Source organism: Mauremys reevesii, linkage group 5 (assembly GCF_016161935.1).
Source record: "Mauremys reevesii isolate NIE-2019 linkage group 5, ASM1616193v1, whole genome shotgun sequence".
Lineage (NCBI taxonomy): Eukaryota > Metazoa > Chordata > Testudines > Geoemydidae > Mauremys > Mauremys reevesii.
Window position 1 is genome coordinate 91,401,377 of NC_052627.1, and position 20,105 is coordinate 91,421,481.

General features: G+C 39.4%; 1 protein-coding gene across 8 annotated transcripts in view; it reads left to right on the plus strand.

Annotated features, from left to right (window-relative positions):
* The window catches only part of CORIN (corin, serine peptidase), a 289,837-nt gene that overhangs the window by 253,538 nt on the left and 16,194 nt on the right, over positions 1–20,105 (plus strand). For 7 of the 8 annotated variants that reach the window (XM_039541668.1, XM_039541670.1, XM_039541669.1 and 4 more), the window contains exons 17-19: positions 11,533–11,655; positions 15,983–16,032; positions 18,140–18,314. In XM_039541668.1, coding sequence (XP_039397602.1) covers positions 11,533–11,655; positions 15,983–16,032; positions 18,140–18,314 — 348 coding nt within the window. Of the gene's footprint in view, positions 1–11,532; positions 11,656–15,982; positions 16,033–17,610; positions 17,746–18,139; positions 18,315–20,105 lie in introns of those variants that run through there. The other variant, XM_039541675.1, reaches the window with a different exon arrangement.

Below are 20,105 nucleotides of genomic sequence, written 5' to 3' on the forward strand. Positions count from 1 at the left end.
AAATAAAAGAATATTTCCCAATTATATTAGGTGGAATAGCAGTTATCATGCAATATTTTCATAATACTAAATTCTGTATTAATATTTCAATCACAAAGATCTTTTTAAAATTACACTAGCCTAGATTAAAGGTTGTGTTTTGTGAATATTTTCCCAAATGAAAACATCAACTCTACTTTGGCTGTGTTTATGCCCCTTTTGTGTTCACTTTTTGCAAACATTATAGTGAATGAGTTTACTGTCAGATATATACACAAAATAATGATTTTGAAGAAAATATTAGAAAATTTTCATGAAAGCAAATTTTGCACTCTAAGACACAAGTGTTTGCATCTGATGGGAACAGAAATAATGTGACCTAATTGTCCAATCAAAACTAACTATCACAAAAAGTGAGAATTAGCACCCTTAAGAGTGATATGTAACTGTCAGCTGGGACACAAATAATACCAGTCGTGGTGCCAATCCTATACTTGCTTTTTTGTCAGTGACAGCTCTTTCACTGATGGAGGACCACAAGTGGCCAGAATTGTTAACCTAAGTTACAGCTTAATGTGTGCAATCAGACCGCTTACATAGGGCTCCATATATCTCTAAACTGTACCAAACTTTTGAGGAAAACTACTTTTCAATGATTAAAAATGCATTCCTCAAGCCCCATTGGGTTAACAGAAATTCTGTAGCTCTAGAGATTGCAGAAAGAATGTTCTGGACATAATAGTGTGTGCTAGTCTCCTTTCTACTGGAATCATAAATCAGAGATAGGATAAGAAGTTGGATAAAGGGGAAGTACAGCTTATTAGAGGATTAATATACAATTATCTAATACATTAAAATTAACACTAACCTCTTGGCAGCAAGACTCCTTCTCTCTCTCCCCCCTCTTCCCCCCCCCCCAGCATTAAAAATGTTTAGCCCGACTGGTCCTGAATCAGAATTTTCCCAATGGATCTCAGATGTTTGTAAGTTTGCAAAGTCATACTTACCTTCTCCATAGAAGGGCAAAGAACACCTCCTCTTCCCAATTGGGAAAATGACACTGAAACAATATGAGTGGAAATTTCCAATTTCCGTCCCCATTCTGTGGGGTTTCCCTATAGAAGTAATGATTTAACTCTATCACTTCTAAGTCACTATATGAGACAAAAATGTCAGCCCTCTCAAAGCTATTTTATAAAAGGGTAGAATGCATGACAAAGCTTTTTTGGCAGTGATGAGTAACCATGTAAGAGACATTGAGAAATTCAGATCCAGAACCTATGTTTGTGGCTTGTGCCTGTCTCTAACAATAAATGTTAATGGCTTCAGTTTTCTAAAGAATCAGGAGACAAATTCTTTTTTCCTACTCTTGAAGCAAAATTCTGTCAGTCATCTGAAGCTTCATTTTCTCAGCTTATTTTCATTACACAGTTACGGAGCCAACACAATAATGGCATAAATCATCTTTGAAGGAGGTCTATGAGGAAAATGAGGAACACAATACATTTACCAGAACCAGTTGTGGAACGAAGGAATTTGAATGACTATAACATAGTTAATTCTTCTTTAGACCTTAAGCCATGTTGGCAGTAAATACTGTGATAAACTCAGGACAGATAGCTGCAAGGGAGGAGTAGAAATCAGTCTCAGAAGGTTAAAAGGCCCTCCTCCCTATCAACTGGGGGGTAACTACAGGTCAATCAGGTACAGCTGAGAAGGGGTTACCAAAGTATCAATTAGAATCAGCTGAGAGGGAGCTACCTGAGGTTAATTAGGATCAGCTGATTCCAACTAAGGGCTGCCTGAGACCTTTTTAAACCCTCCGGGGGGAGAGAGAGAAGGAGTCTTGCTGCCAAGAGGTTAGGATCAGCAAGCCTCACCAGGAGGAGAGGCAGTATTCTCTCCCACAAGGGAGAACAATACTCTAAACAGGACTGGTGGAGAGAAGGAACAGACTTCCCCTGTGTCCCAAGGGGGACCATATTACCCAAGCCTGTCTCACCAGGGCTAAAAGCAGTGGAGACTGGGGAGATAGAGAAGGTGCCTTGCCACAATACATCACTTATGTGAACATTTTCTGCATTGGCAGGGAGAGGGACTAGATTATGTAATGTTTTCAGGATTTCATATTACTTTGAAATCAGACTTCAAGTCATATACCTCACCTGTTTGCCACTGACATCCTGTATCATTTATTAGATATAAAATGGCCTCTAACAAGAAAGCCTGTAATAGTAGACTGATAACATTTGGCATGTTTTCAGAAGGTTGCTTATTTCCAGACACAGCTTGGTAGGATGGATTATATATTAAGTTAGAATATATATATGATATAAGGCTAGAAAATATTGATGAAAAATGTTTTTCCCTTGCAATAGTCACATTCTGCTCTAAGGATAATAACATCTTGAGCAAAACCTTTTTTTGTGTGCATGGACATTCATAATAATCCAGATCATAAAGTGATTTTAAAAAGGGAATATTTTGTGATTTACAGTCCCTGCCACCATGAATAAATTTAAAGATCTAAACAAATAAATGCCACCTGTATGATGCCATTATACAGAAGGCATTTGTTATATAGATATACGTTTGTTTAATAATAGTTCATGTGAGCCTATGTTACCTTACGCCTGAAATTACGAGGAAAGATAGTACATGGTACTTTTCTTCTCTGTACAGTTGTTCAAGATAGAAATCATAGTTGTTTAGTAGTGAATTTCCAGATGACAAGTCCCAGTGCTCTGTAATCTTTAGAACATAGAAGGAATGTCTTTCTAACTGCTTGTGAATCTATCTGTTTGTTTTAATTATTGAGAATTAAATTAGCCACAAACAAATGAATAGAATGTAATGACAATGAAATGTGGTTCTGTTAAATGAATTTAGCAAATGGTTCCAAATACACATGAATAACATTTCTAAATGACAGATTCTAAAACCATAAGTCAGTTTGAAAATGTAGATATAATAAACTTGACCTCTGGTAGCTGGAGCAACATAAAAAGTAACCCAGTTTCTGCCTATTGTACTAAACTCAGACTATTTGTCTGGCTGCCAGTCAATACTAATTCCATGCTGATTATATTTTTTCCACAATTTGTTACAGCACAATATAATGATGTGATCTGATGTGGAAAACTGTACATGTTGCATAAGAACATAAGAAGGACCTTTGGTCTGACCCGGTACGGTCTATCTAGCCCAGTATCTGTCTACCGACAGTGGCCAATGCCAGGTGCCCCTGAGGGAGTGAACCTAACAGGCAATGATCAAGTGATCTCTCTCCTGCCATCCATCTCCATCCTCTGATGAACAGAGGCTAGGGACACCATTCTTACCCATTCTGGCTAATAGCCATTTATGGACTTAGCCACCATGAATTTATCCAGTCCCCTTTTAAACATTGTTATAGTCCTAGCCTTCATAACCTCCTCATAAGGAGTTCCACAAGTTGACTGTGCGCTGCGTGAAGAAGAACTTCCTTTTATTTGTTTTAAACCTGCTGCCTATTAATTTCATTTGGTGACCCCTAGTTCTTGTATTATCCACTTTCTCAACATCACTCATGATTTTATATACCTCTATCATGTCCCCCCTTAGTCTTCTCTTTTCCAAACTGAAGAGTCCTAGCCTCTTTAATCTTTCCTCATATGGGACCCTCTCTAAACCCCTAATCATTTTAGTTGCTCTTTTCTGAACCTTTTCTAGTGCTAGAATATCTTTTTTGAGGTGAGGAGACCACATCTGTACACAGTATTCGAGATGTGGGCGTACCATGGCTTTATATAAGGGCAATAATATATTCTCAGTCTTATTCTCTATCCCCTTTTTAATGATTCCTAACATCCTGTTTGCTTTTTTGACCGCCTCTGCACACTGCGTGGACATCTTCAGAGAACTATCCACGATAACTCCAAGATCTTTTTCCTGACTCATTGTAGCTAAATTAGCCCCCATCATGTTGTATGTATAGTTGGGGTTATTTTTTCCAATGTGCATTACTTTACATTTATCCACATTAAATTTCATTTGCCATTTTGTTGCCCAATCACTTCGTTTTGTGAGATCTTTTTGAAGTTCTTCACAATCTGCTTTGGTCTTAACTATCTTGAGTAGTTTAGTATCATCTGCAAACTTTGCCACCTCACTGTTTACCCCTTTCTCCAGATCATTTATGAATAAATTGAATAGGATTGGTCCTAGGACTGACCCTTGGGGAACACCACTAGTTACCCCTCTCCATTCTGAGAATTTACCATTAATTCCTACCCTTTGTTCCCTGTCCTTTAACCAGTTCTCAATCCATGAAAGGACCTTCCCTTTTATCCCATGACAGCTTAATTTACATAAGAGCCTTTGGTGAGGGACCTTGTCAAAGGCTTTCTGGAAATCTAAGTACACTATGTCCACTGGATCCACCTTGTCCACATGTTTGTTGACCCCTTCAAAGAACTCTAATAGATTAGTAAGACACGATTTCCCTTTACAGAAACTTATGCACTTATGAAACAGATGAAAACATTGTCTCAAAAGATTTGATAAGTAGCCTGGCAAAATGTCCACTCATCAAATGATAGAATGTGTTTCTTTGAAGTTCATGTGTTTTCCTAATGTGAAAAAAATGTTAAACATGAAGTGAACAATTGTTTATATGCCTCCATGCTGACTGGAAACCTTTTCACTGCATGAGGGTCAGCTGGTACATTTTCTAAAGATGGGCATTCTCTACTGAATGATAAGAATAGTATGCCTAGATGGTTATAGTTTTCACTTGACATTGGGCTGGTCAAATTATTCTCATGTGTTTGGAAACCCACATCTGCTGATCAGGCAGTGATAAAACAATGATAGTCTATTCAAAGTTGAAGTCTGCCAAAAGCAAGTCTCTAGCAAATATTTCTGTTTAGCAACTCTGTGAAAACTGCATGGAATTATCTCCCTTTCTCCTCCTATGCTAGGATGAGATAGCAAATGCCATTATGGTAAACTATAGTAACCTGCTATGGAATACAAAAGAATAATATGTGCTCTATCTAGCTGGTGGGCTAACAAACTAATTTATTTCTCATCTGAACTACTATGCTGACCATTGATTATTGTCTTCTAACCAGCTCTGAGTTAGAAAAATGAAGAGTTGAGACAGCATCTCTTCTGCTCAGGGCATGTCTACACAGTGGGGTAATGTGCACTGCTACATGTTCCCTAGCACATTTTGAAACATTTAGTATGCACCAGCAGGGTCTACACGGACCAACTAATGCACCACACATCAGTGCTCTTTAGAAATCACATCCTGTAGTGTGCATTATCCCACCATGTAGACAAGTCCTCAGAAACATCAAGGAAATCAAAGGGATACATAATCTACTATTAAAAGAAGTTTGAACATCTGAATCCAACATACATTATTTGCTCTAAGAATAAACAGGACAGCTATTAAATCAAATGCTATGTGAAGACTGCAGTACTTCAGCTCATTAATTCAACTTAGTATTCTAAACCCACTCAACAGAATGTAAAATATGTTTGATCTTTCTCTAATATATTCAACGTATGATGTCCATGTGTATTTTATGAAATCCTTGGGAATGTATTATAGTGAAGATCATAGAGAGTTCATCAACATACATTTATTTTATTAAACAGAGACAAAAATAATTCTAATAAATTGGAAGTACCAAAATCACAGTAACTTGTGACTGAAATTGCAAAACTTTTATTTCGAAAATCTGTAAAAGAATGATAAGCATATGCAGTCATAAATAGGCTTGAAGTAATGCATATTAGGTAGCACGTGAATACTCTACCATGTGTCTGTAAATAGATGTAGCAATACTATAACAATTCATGCTTATAATTCCAGAAGTTGTAACTTTTTTCAGAAATTGTTTCCTTTCAAGTTAATATTCAACTTGTTTTGCTAGTCTGATGCCTCAGGATACACATACTTGTGAAGAAGAAGGATGGCAAAATAGGTACGGTGCTAGGTTGGCCTCTGGGAGACTTAGGTTCAATCCTACCTCTGCTGCAGACTCCATGTGTGACCAAGGACAAGACACTTGGGCCCAGTTCCACAAGAGGACTTAGGTGTTGCAACACCTAACTTTTAGGTGCCTAGAAAAATCACTGGAATCCACAAAGCCTGAGTTCGGTGCTGAGGCTCCTTATACAATAGATGCCTTTAAAATGGGATCCACAAAAGCCAGCATGCTAGTGGGGGAGCCACGTAAGCTAGCCAATGGGAGATGCTGATGAGAGAGGTGTGTCCAAAGCATGGGAGTAGATGGTATGAGGGCAGGTGTGGAGTGATGCTTAAATGAAGAGACTGTGAGGGAGGGGAAAGCGGAGGGTTGGTGCAAATAGCCAATCAGCACAGGGCAGAGAAAGTCCAGTCAAAACTCTAGAAACTTCTCCGAAACTGTATGTCTTTAAAAAACAAATAACACATGTGAAAATCACACTTTTGACCAAAATCCTTGTACCTTCTAGAGTTAAAAATAAAACCTCAGATTACTAACCCTGAAAGAAGTTAGGGAAGAAACCATTTTCTTCCTTTGTCCAGGTTGTATTTCATGGGTGAAATTCTGTGCTGCACCTATAAGAGGTGCACTATGGATCTTGCAGCGAAGAGCTGGGAGTGGCTTAAGTCACCATCTTTGCACCTTCACAAGTTTGAGGGCTCTCTTGTTAGCAAAGAGTGAAGCTGAATCGAGCAGGTTAAGTTGAAGAAGTGGAACGTTATTAAACCTTGTGCACTGCTTTGGCCATGTGGCTGAGTTGCTTCCAGCCTAACTCCACTCATTCCCTGTTCCCCTGTTGTCATGTCAATAACAGCCCCTGCAGGGAACATAGGCACTGTGACTCCATTTCCATTGATCATGATACAGGGGCCTCTCTAAGTATTATGGCTGCCTATGGGCTGCAGAGCTGCCCAGAAACTCCACCACAGGCCCCACCTCAGTCATGCCTTGCTACTCCTGCTCCAAACTGTGTCCCTGGCCCTGTCCACTATGCCTAGGTTTGCCAGAAGCTCCTTGGAAAGTAGCCTCACAGCTGACGTCTGCATTGCCTACACAGGGAATTTTACTCAAGCTGGAATTGGGGTTTTTAAGGCCCTTTTGTGGCCCTAAAGGGTGAAAAAGGGCAGAAGGGATACTGAGGATCTTAATCTTTGTGTGTATGTACCACTGGGGTAATATAAGCTTGCATCCATCAACTGTTATGATGGTGTTCATTTTTAAAAATACATTTTTCTGAATTATGTATTTTATAAATTACATATTTGGTGGAAGCCACACAATGGATAAAACACCATTCTACAAAATTATGAAGTAATGGAGAAGTTGCTCATGGCAGATTCTTCATACAAAGAAGACAGGTCAAAAATGTTAAACAAAATGGTTTTGTGAACATTGTTGGAGGAGATGGAAGGAGAAATGAGAAAATACTGGAAATTAATAGGAGACACCTGTATCTGTTTACCATAAGCAGACACAGGAGGGAGAAGCTCTTAGCTGCAGAAGAGCCTTCATTTGATGAGGTGAGAACTGTTTTAAAAGTGCTCATTAGCAACCGCTGCTGGCTAGTAGATCATGGAGTGATAATAGTTTAATATGCCCAGAGGAGATTAGGAGAAAGAAACTATACAATGGACAGAATCCAAAGAGTCTGACTAATTCTGCGGGTCCTGCTGAGAGTATTTCCATATGGTTGCACTGACAACTGTTGCCAAAAAATCATGCTTAGTTGATCATCAACAACTTGTATAGTAAGCTAACCAATGGATGCTACCTGTTTTAAACCACTGTAAAAGCCGGCTCTCTGAGCTAAGAGGTGAAAACATTATCTAAAAGTTAACTCAGATTTAAAAATAGCCTAATGCCATGTGCTGCCATATGCGGAAGATGCAGGTGCAATCTCTAGGCCCTTTGACATTTGTCCTGATTTTTTTTCTTATTCTTCCTGCCATTGGCTGGAATCCAGAATTTGGGTTATTATCAGATTTTTGTTAATGCAGACCTGGCAAACTAACTCACTGCTGACATAGAACATGATGTACCATATTGTTAATTTTTATGGCTAATAGATCATTCTTTACAGGAAAACCATGAGGTGTCTGGAGCCATTTATGAGCTATGCCCTCTCCTTCATAAAGCAATTCAAACATATCAAAACCAGCAACTTATTCAGAGGATACACAGGCAGAGTTATTAACATAATAACAGATAATGGCTGGGCTGAAGAGGTGTAAATCTGAAAATATCATTTAGTGCAACCGTTCCAACCTATTTTCAGTTGTCTGCTGGACAGATGTAGACTCCCAGGTTTCTCTAGCTATTTGTTTTGTTTAGCAGACTTGAAAACTTGGACTCAGACTGTTAAATGCTTTAACTGAAGTTCAGTTTTATCGTTACATTTTTACAGGTTAACAAGCTTCTGATGGTCAATATGAATTAGAAACCCCTAAACTCTCTACTACTACATGTGTGTGTGTATATATAATATATAATTTAACATAATTTCCCACGTCTAATTTTAAAAATACTAGAAGGAATTTTTTTTTTAATTATACTAAGTGCTATACCTCTCGTCTCCCATAAAGGATTCCTTAGCTGTCAAGCTTAGGGACTGTATAAACTTCTGAGCAGGAGGGTGGTCTTGGACATAACGGAAACTTCTGTAGTAGATCAAATGGATGTGTCTGAAAAACAAATTAGTTTTCCAGGAAAGGCCCAAATAGTAACAGATTTCCTGGGGGGTGGGGAATCAAGCATTAGAAACTGTAGGATGCTTAAAAATACAATTACACTATGAATCAGTTTGTTTATGGTTCATTAATTGTGCAGTAGCCCTGAATATCTGTATTTTTCCAAACCTACCCATTACTTTTGTCTAACTTCAGTTTAAGGGAAAACAGTACTGGGTTTTTTTTGTTTTGTTTTTTTTAACACTTTTTAAAAACTCTTCATGTGTAACAGCTTTTTTGAATCTTGAAAAAGTCATTCCTGCAGGGTTTTCCTCAGCAGGAAAAACCCAGATTTTTCTGTGTCTTTAATGCATCATCATGGCTTAAGATTCTCATTAAAACAAAATCTTAATGAGGGAACAAAAATAAGTCTGAGAGTTGAATGTTTCATTGAAAGCTTAAAGGCATCTTGGCAGAAGCTGAGAATCCATCATGTTTTCTTTTTACAGCCATTGCTCAGGCAAGGTCAGAACTTTTTTTGAAATACAATACATTGTTCATCATTCATCTTCACTGTCCGTGTGTGCTTCTTAGTGCAGATCCTGCATTTCTTATGTATCCAGATCTTCCATTGACTTTAATGGGAGTTTGGGGTGCATGCAGAAGGCACAATCAGTCCCTTAATAATATGTACAGAACTATTTTTCTTTAGCCATAACTTCCACTGTGCTTGGGTTTTTCCCCCCTTTCCAATGTCTAACTAATCAGTATGTAGTGACACTTAAGTCAATGGGACTTAAGTACATGCTAAAAGTTAAGCACATGCTTGAGCACTTTGCTGAAGCGAGACCATAATTCCTAAGGACATTGTCAACACTTAAATAATGATAGTAATAACAGGGTTTTATTTTTCTTTCCCACTTATTTTCCCTGGACCCTTGCCACCTACCTTAGTAAAATCACAGTTGGGTGGATTTTTGCCTCTAGTTTCATCAGCTTTGAAAGATTTTCCGTGGTAGTCCATTGCATTGCTTTAGCTCCAGATAGAAAGCTGCTTTAGGTACCTCATATGAATCTTCCAAAATTTGACGCTTTTATATACTCAAGCAAACAAAAACTTGCTTTTGCCAGATGATGTAACATCTATTTATCAGTTTAAAGTTTGTCAATCTAAATCTAATGTCTGGAGCTGGCCCTCATACACATTTTTCCTTTTTCTGTGTCTTCCATATTACTATTCAATTTTCTCTGCGTGTGTGTCCCCCTAAGATTCTTTTCTTTTCAATATATACACCCTTAATTTCAGCTCTCTGTTCCCCTTTTTGGAGGGGCAAAATTTTTGGCCCTGGGGTATCTGTCCTATAGCTTGCTATGGAGCTGCATAGTCCCACTGCGCTTTGATGTCACCTAGGCCTGAATGCAGCCTTGCCTTTCTGCTACTGGAGAAAGAGGCATGCGACCAGGGGTAATGGAACATGATGGAGGCTTCCCTATACCTTGCCAGTTCCTACCTGCTTTTCCAGCCTCCTGGAGCTGATCACACCTAGGGTAAATGACACTAGAGTATCTGCTCTTTCTTATGCTTGGGAACCACTTCGACATATAGAGAGCTCAGGATCAGGGGAGCATAAAGGCGAACTTTAGTGCACCTGAGCTGTACCGTGTACAGTTTGGCTGGACTTAAGGATCTGGTATTTTGTTAGTTAACTGATGCTGTAGAGCTACATATGGAACACATTTCAAATTCACAGCACAAGAGCAAATATTCAGAACTGGGTGTTTTTGCAGGGTTTTAAGATTAAAAATAGCCAATTTTGCTAAATGTTTTGCAGAAGAGCAGTATTTCAAGAGTGCAAAATCTCCTGAAATGAAATTTAACAAATGATCACTACTTTTACCCAGCTTTCATGTTAATGCACATATGCACCATATATTTTGAAATCCAAATCCATGAAGAATCTTCCTGCTGTTATGTTTGAGAATTTGCTAATTTTTTTATTAAAAGGCATTTGTATTTTGGGGCAGGGTGATCTGATGTTTCCTTAAATTGACCTGCTTGTCTGACGCACAAATGATTTTAAAAAAATCTTTTCATTTTTTTAAATGGCATCTTGTGCAAATTAATTCAGGAGAAAAATGTATAATTTTTTGACCAAGCAGTTGCTGAATCTAGAACTAAGTAAATGCTTGAGGGCTCAATTCTTTGTATAAGTAACCTTACAATGAAGAGCTTCAAAGAGAGAGATGGAAGTCTTACTTACCAGGAAAAAAAAGAGTGGGGTGGGGTGGGAATTGATCTTACCAACCTGCCAAATCTGATTATCGGCTACTTTCATTTAAGAGACTCTATTTTTATATGTTCTGAAATTTTCCTCTGAGTGGTTCTGTTGATCAGTATGAATAAAATCAATCCATACTGTGATCATCATTGCTGATTATATCTTGTGGAAGCAATATGAGCTAAACAGACACATAGTGGGTAACTGAAAATTGCTTGGAAAGGAAAATTTTGGGAAGAAAAAGCTTGGATGTGATTATGAGCATTATGACCAAAATGTAATAGTAATGAATAAAGCAGATGTGAAATCATGCTTACATTTTCTGCCACCAGAGAACTTTTGCCATTTCCATTTCCCATTCCCACTTGTTAGAACATTTTTAATGAATAACAATAAAATGTGAGTAGGTCTGACTTTGGCCAAAACCTGTCCCGCAACCATCTGCAGATCTGGAGTATCAGTCAGTTGCCTGACTTTGGCATAAAGGGGAGGCACTAAAGCATCTTTCCCTCCCATAACTGTAATGTCAGGACAATCAGTATCAAACATATTTGAAGATCCATGGACTGTTTTTATTCGTTTCAGGGGGCCGTCTGCAACAAAAATTGTACAAGAAAATGAGCAACTACACCATCAAAAGTGGCTGAATCTGCCCTCTGACTGGAAGAATAACAATGCATCCACGTTACCTGCCCTTCTAGTGAAAGGGTAAGGGACAGCTACTGTGTGCTCCATATGTGCTTTAGAGAAGTGGATGGAAGCTTAGCAATGGAGGATGGTATTTCCATTAGTGAGTTTTATGTTCTGAGTGCAGAAAGGTATCTTTGTTTGCATTCACATAAACATACATATGCATGACGTAATGTAAATTCCACAGTGAGGCTAATGTCTCTTACAACTTCACTCTCATTTTGGGTCCTCGTCACTGAATCTAATTTTCTGGTTGATCATAATTGTGTAGACTGTAACTATCATAATAAGCTTTTAATCACAGAATCACTATCTAGTTGAACTACCAATTAAGAGTAAAGAAATTAATAAGGTCACATATCCAGTTTTCAATGAGAATTCTGTGGCATACTGGTTTTAGAGCTCACTTATTCATTGCTTTTAAACGAGCCCTCCCTTGAACTGGTAGAGATGTTGTCAGTGGGGAAAAAAGAAATGTAAAAACAAGGCTTCTTGTAAAAATCATCAGCATCCCAAATTTAAGATAGTATAATTGGGAGTTGAAACTACTCAGCATCTCACAGGAGGAACTCAGCAACTTGCTGAATCTTGTCCTTCATATCCTAGTATTGCAAAGTCTTATGCAAACGCTTAAATGAGACTACTCCACTGCACTTGCAGAAGTCTTTGCAGGACTAGGGCCTTAGTTTGCAAACTTATTTTGTATTTGGATGCCAAAGTCATCTGATTTACTAGTCAGTAATTATGTTTGTGGACAGCACTGCTGTCACACTGGTTAGCACTTCTGTGGGTCACATGCCCAGACTCCTGGAATACCAAGTGAGGATTAAGCAGTTGTGACTGGAAATGTAATTTAAAACAAAATAAAACAGCTTTAATGGCACAGTCCCCTCCACTGTTCTCACAGTAGGTTTCCTCTTCTCCAGCATGCAGCAGTAATTATTACCTGATAATTAGGAGTTGCTCAGTGATTGTCCCACTCCTTCCATGATTCGTCCAAAGAAGTATACAGTCATGCTCCAGGCCTCTTCCTATTTAGAGAATTCTCCTGTCTCTCTCTCCCTATAATACTATCCTCCCCTCTATACACATCTTTCTTTCCTGAAGAGCTGCTGTTTCTTTCTGTGACCTGTCTATCTCCTCCTCAAGCTCCTTCAGGCAGCTCTTAGCAGGACCAACAAGCCTAGCTGTTGCCATCCCAGGGTCAGGCTGCTCACTGTATGTGCTATGTGCTCTTGTTTATACCTCTTCCGTACTCCACAGCAGGAATTGGAAGCAGACTTTGGTAAGCTTCCTAACTTGAAAGAGCCTCTCTCACCTGATGGGCATAACAGCTGTAGGCTCACAAGTTCATGAGTGAAATTGCCCTGGGATCCTGCTCATGGTGTCCTCATTGGCTGCGCAGTGCCTTGGGTAGATGTGTATTCAAAAATCCTCTCTGGGCAGATCCAATGCTACTGCTGAGGAAGAACAGAAGGAGAAGGCACCACTGCTAGGAGTGGACCCAGTGTAGATAGCAGCCTTCCTCTTTCCCTGTATCAGAGTGGTAGCCGTATTAGTCTGTATCCACAAAAACAACAAGGAGTCTGGTGGCACCTTAAAGACTAACATTTATTTGGGCATAAGCTTTCATGGGTAAAAAATCCCACTTCTTCAGATGCGTGTCCTCTTTCCCTGCTGACTACAAGCCTACAAGCCCTCCGACAGTGGAGGCTTGTCCCTCAGGGAAGAAGACTGCAGACTCACTAGGCCAGCCTCACAAGGCAGGTAAATAGGGCAAGTGCAGGAGAGGTCAGATAAATGATGCAGAGACTCTGACAGACTCTTACAACAGCTCAAGCAAGTCTCTATTGGCCAATAGGGAAGACCCATAAGAGACAAGAGGGCAAAGGCATCAGCAACACCCCCACCTTCCTTGTAGGACTGTTGTAGTCTGGACTTTGCAGAAACCACAGCTTCTAAACACCAGAAGTTAAAGTCCCGTGCAGAAGGTTTTCTCAGGAGCATCTTTTATTTTAAACATCTTGGTGGATTCAGTAATGGACTCTGTTAGATTGGTGGTGGCTAATGTGAAAAACTTTTGGACGAAGAGAGCATCATCAGAACCTACAAGTACTGACTGCAGCTGCTTTTTGCTGGTATTGCTGGCTATATTTTTTTCTGTCTAACTCCTCCCTGCGGTTCCTTTTGTCCCTAAGCTCACCTGGCTGGGGAAAGGAGTGAGACAGCTTGGGCCCCCAGAGAGGGGGGCGTGTCTCCCCTTGCAGAGTTCTGGTTTGTCAGTCCCTTTTGTGGAGGTACCAGAGCCTGTGCAGCCTCAACCCAGCTGAGTGAGCTCAGGACTAAAAGAGGTTCTCTGCCTGTTAGGAAGGAGACTGAATAGTTTCAAAGAACAAATGGTTATTTATCACTTTGGACAGTGGAGTTCTAGAAACTCTCTAACAAGTGCCATGCAAAGAGCCCAGAAAATATTTATCATGCCATCCTTCAGGGGGAAATGGCACCTTTATATAATATGTAAAGTCTTCCTGACTGATATACTAATTAGGGCAACCTCATAAGGCAGCTGGGCCAGGGCTGTGGTGACATTTCCGTAAATTGGGAGAAAAATCACATTGTCTCAACTCAGGAATTCATCTGAAACTACCATTGCTGGACAAAGCAAGCAAATCTATTGTAGACGCTTACCTAGCCAGTTGAGGAACACCACTGGAAAAGTTCACAGCAAACTCAACCAGAGAAGTATCTATTACCTGGAAAGAAGGCTCCAGGGCTTCATATGAAGAGATTTGCAAGGCAATCACCTATTCAAATGTGCAAAGTTTTACTAGCTGGCGACAGTATTAATTTGAACCACAAAAGCTAGTAGCATCTTCATTCATCAGAAGAATACTGAATGAGGTAGTCCTCTTAAGTTACTTCTTCTTTCCTCTGTTCATCCATTGTGAATAGTTCCATAGTGTTTTGACATTCTTTCCCATTCATTTCTAGTTCATTTGTTCACCTACTTAAAGAAAGTATCAGAGGGGTAGCCGTGTTAGTCTGGATCTGTAAAAGCAACAAAGAATCCTGTGGCACCTTATAGACTAACAGACGTTCTGCAGCATGAGCTTTCGTGGGTGAATACCCACTTCTTCTTGCATCTGAAGAAGTGGGTATTCACCCACGAAAGCTCATGCTGCAGAACGTCTGTTAGTCTATAAGGTGCCACAGGATTCTTTGTTACTTAAAGAAAAGTTCCCCAAAATGCGGACTGGTAGACAGGACAATGCCTGAGACTGAAAATTTGTTCTTACCTCTTTTCCTTTCTCATAACTGTCCCTGTTCACCAGCCTAATCTCTTCCAAGTGCTCGGGTCTAGAGTAAATACCAAGAACAAAGCTCTCAGGATATTGATCAAAGGGAGTATCTCTCTCATATATTACTAGTTTCTTAGAGTTATTATCAAGAATCTCATTAGCATTTAGATTCTTTATCATTTTGAAAGTAGTCAGTGCTCATCAATCCTTCAAGACACACAGAAAAAAAACTTAAAAACATGGATAATAATTTGGCCTTCCATTCTTAGCAAATCCATACGTATAGTAAATAAATATTGAGATCTTCATAGCAATTGATGTCTTGTTCATATTTCATCTTATTCAAGATGTGTCTCCCTTATTAACTGGGTTTAATGGTTTGCAGGCACTGTCATTCATGCACATAAATAACTTGACTCATAGTGTGAGTAATTCCATTGAAGTCAATGGACCTTGGACTATGTGAGGCAAGGAGGCAAATGAACTGTAGAGTCAATACAACTGGTAGGGAATGATTCTCTTCCTCCCAAAAACGTTCAACAAAAATGTGAACTCTTCAGTTGCATAAACATTTCCCTTGGAAACTTTCTGGGTTTTCATCAAAAGACCAAAATTCTTTTGGCAAAAAATTCTGTTTAATCTAAAAGCCATTTTCTATCAAGTAAATGTCAACAAAAGTCTTTCACCTACCTGGAAGAATCAAGAGAACTTCACAGAGATTTATTTGCCTTCAGAATTTAGGAAATACCAGACACTGCATCTCAGCTGTTGGGTTAATTAATAAAGAAAGAGGTAGTCTCTAAGATATGCAGCACTCAATTCATAAAGGCTTTATATAGATCTAAAATAACACCTTTAACTGCCTTCAGAAACAGACTGGAAGCCAGTGCAATTTCTGGTGCCCAATATAATGCTCCTTGTGTTTCATTGTATCGTGGATTGATTTTGCTGTGTTTAAACAAATAATCCAATTTCTCTTATATTGGGCTGATATAATATGTAAATTGTCAATAATATGTTTTTCATGTTATTGTTTCAACACTTAGGCAGTCCTGTCAAAGCAGAAGTAAAGTGTCCCTTCTCTGTAGCAAAAAAGGTAAGAGAAAAACATAATTCCTGAAACAACATATGAAGAGCATTTTATTTGGACTCTTAAGCATGTGTCTTTGATATGTTGAAATATACTTTCTCAAAAACAAATCTTTAATGTGTATTTCCCTTTGAAATCTGATATACTTTTGTTCACCTATTAGTTTCCCATTAATATTTTTTTGGCCACTACATCCAATGGTATCAGCTTCTTTCCCCTTTTGATGATGAAATTGTCCATTGTATTCGACTAAGGCTGGCTCCTGCCCCCACAAAATTAATTAGGAGAATTACAATTAATTTCAAAGGGAGCAGGCTTGGTCCATAATTGTTATGATGATATAGTTACAAGTACTGTGTGTTCTATAGTTCTTCCTCAAGTCTTAGGAAGGACTCACTCTCTCAGGCTTCTGTGGAAATTTGCCTGAATAAAGACATGAAGATTTGGTCCACAGAATCTAATGAGAAAGGGTCAGACTGAGATATTAGTGAGTCTGGAGTAAGTTCACTGACTTTATTGGATTTACTCTGGACTGACTGAAAACAGAATCTGGCCCAGAAATTATATCACTAACAGTTTGCACTGGTATCATCTTTCCAATGTCTTGCAAATGGAACCAGAACCAGAGGATGACTTCCTGGTTTCCCCTAATCTTGTCAATATCCATGTTTTGATTAGACTAAACTTTTGTTGCTGTTGGGAACATCTTTTGCTACCATGATAGTAAGTAAGCTCCTGATGTGGTATGTGACTCATTTGTAGCTGTGACTGTCAAGGGGATAGGGAAAGTTAAAGGAGAAAACTCCAGATTAAATCTAAATGCACAGTGGATTGTGCCAGTTTAAGTGGTTTGAAAAATACAGCAATTCTTCAGATGGATGTCAGGTCTACAAAACGGAAAAGCTTTCTTGAAGAACATTTTGAATAAATATATTAGCTTGATGAGACAGATTAATCATAAAGCATGACCTAGATCCAGGAAACTACTCAAAGTTTACTATTACCAGAAAAGTCATCTTGTAGGAGACTGTAAGGTTGTTTGCCTCTTACATGTAGTACATATAGAGGACTTTAAAGCAACACAAAAGTCCTTGCCCCCAGAAGTTATTTGAGGGAACGTGCTAAGAATTTAATAGTTACAAATCAACATTGTACTAATTTATTTCTTCATTGCTAAATTCCAACATATATGCAAAAACAGGATATCCTCCCCTGGAGAAGGATTCCAGAAACTGATACTATGTCAGCCAATTCTCTAAATTGGGCAGTAATAAAACAAGAGATTTATAACAGCCTGTCACATTACAATCCCAGAATTAAAAAGGAGAATGAAAAGAAAGGGATGAACATATTTTTAAAAGGTGTGTAGCTGACCAGCAAGTTGATGGAAAACTTCTTGTCAGTGAAATTTATAACAATATGTTATCGTTTCCAAGGGAAGTGGTGGATATTTAAAACTAGAATGGACAGAGCACTAGAATAGGCATTGTAAAAAAAATAAATCTTCACTGGCAAGCTATATATGAGCAAATAGCTATTTTCCATTGGAAATTTCCATGAGTAAAGAAAATGTTATATTTCCAGCAGATAGATGCACATCTCATGCTTGGGCTTCTGGGCCTCGGCAAAGGCTTTCCAATGTGCTACTTCAGTGCCAGTTCTGGTGTGTAGTCCAGGGTAGCAACAACATGCTGGTGATTGACAGGTGATTCACTGGTATAAAAATAACCCTCCTGCCCAAGGATAGGTCGGTAGCTCTACTTCTCAGAGAAAGCCAAACTCTTCCAACTTAGTCTGGCTTCTTTTTTTTTTTTTTTTTTTTTTCGTTTGTCTTATTTGGAAACCTAAATAGGTCAAATTAATCCCAGGGCTCAGTCCACTGAAGTGAAAGGAGGGATGAATTTGGCTCATTGTATATGGAATTCAAACACAGTGTGTTGAGTTTTTATAAATTCTTCCCATAAGTGTGACATAATTTCATGAGTTTTATAATTTCATTCTGTATAGAGAAACCCCCTTGCAATACTTTTTTCAGAGCAGATTTTGAGAACGTTCTATGCACATTGAATTTCGTGGCAGTAAATAACACACAGTATCATACATTTCTCGCTAGATTGTGGCCGTCGCCCTGCAGCTCGCATGAGCAAGAGGATCCTTGGCGGCAGGACTAGTCGTCCAGGACGGTGGCCATGGCAGTGCTCTCTGCAGAGTGAACCAAGTGGGCACATATGTGGCTGTGTTTTGATTGCAAACAAATGGGTACTGACGGTAGCACACTGCTTTGAGGGGTGAGCAGAGCTGAGACAGTTTTACTGTTGACATTCAAATGGCTAGTTAGATAAATAACTTCCACATAAAAATATATATATAAAAAAATCAGCAGGTGATCTTGTCAAAACAACAAATCCCTTTTTAGAGACTAAAGAGACAATGAATGTTATTAAATGATTTCAGCTGAGGGTTTGACTAGTTTTAATATTCACTTTGATACCTAAAGTTGATGAAAGCTTTGACTTTCAGCTAGGATATTCATAACACACTATCCCTTTCATTTGTGATATTTTACTAATGTGTGACATATAGCTTTAAAAAAGGGAAGAAGGAAGATCCAGGGAACTACAGGCCAGTCAGTCTCACCTCAGTCCCTGGAAAAATCATGGAACAGGTCCTCAAGGAATCAATTCTGAACCACTTAAAGGAGGGGAAAGTGATCAGGAACAGTCAGCATGGATTCACCAAGGGCAAGTCATGCCTGACTAACCTAATTGCCTTCTATGATGAGATAAGCGGTTCTATGGATGAGGGGAAAGCAGTGGATGTGCTATTTCTGGACTTTAGCAAAGCTTTTGATACAGTCTCCCACAGTATTCTTGCCAGCAAGTTAAAGAAGTATGGGCTGGATGAATGGACGGTAAGGTGGATAGAAAACTGGCTAGATGGTCGGGCTCAATGGGTAGTGATCAATGGTTCCATGTCTAGTTGGCAGCCGGTATCAAGTGGAATGCCCCAAGGGTCGGTGCTGGGGCCGGTTTTGTTCAATATCTTCATTAACGATCTGGAGGATGGTGTGGACTGCACTCTTAGCAAGTTTGCAGATGACACTAAACGGGGAGGAGTGGTTGATACACTGGAGGGTAGGGATAGGATACAGAGGGACCTAGACAAATTAGAGGATTGGGCCAAAAGAAATATGATGAAGTTCAACAAGGACAAGTGCAGAGTCCTGCACTTAGGACGGAAGAATCGCATGCACTGCTACAGACTAGGGACCGAATGGCTGGGCAGCAGTTCTGCAGAAAAGGACCCAGAAAAGGGGTTATGGTGGACGAAAAGCTGAATATGAGTCAACAGTGTGCCCTTGTTGCCAAGAAGGCTAATGGCATTTTGGGTTGTATACGTAGGGGCATTTCCAGCAGATCGAGGGATGTGATCATTCCCCTCTATTCAGCACTGGTGAGGCCTCATTTGGAGTACTGTGTCCAGTTTTGGGCCCCACATTACAAGAAGGATGTGGATAAATTGGAGAGAGTCCAGCGGAGGGCAGCAAAAATGATTAGGGGGCTGGAGCACATGACTTATGAGGAGAGGCTGAGGGAACTGGGATTGTTTAGTCTGCAGAAGAGAAGAATGAGGGGGGATTTGATAGCTGCTTTCAACTACCTGAAAGGGGGTTCCAAAGAGGATGGATCTAGACTGTTCTCAGTGGTAGAAGATGACAGAACAAGGAGTAATGGTCTCAAGTTGCAGAGGGTGAGGTTTAGGTTGGAAATTAGGAAAAACTTTTTCACTAGTAGGGTGGTGAAGAACTGGAATGGGTTACCTAGGGAGGTAGTGGAATCTCCTTCCTTAGAGGTTTTTAAGGTCAGGCTTGACAAAGCCCTGGCTGGGATGATTTAGTTGGGTTTGGTCCTGCTTTGAGCAGGGGGTTGGACTAGATGACCTCCTGAGGTCCCTTCCAACCCTGAGATTCTATGATATAGATTAATAAATCTTCTCACTGAGAGCCAGAATAAAAATAACACAAGAATACAGGGACAGTGATAACTGTTTAACCAGAAAAAATAAAATCAACACTTTGC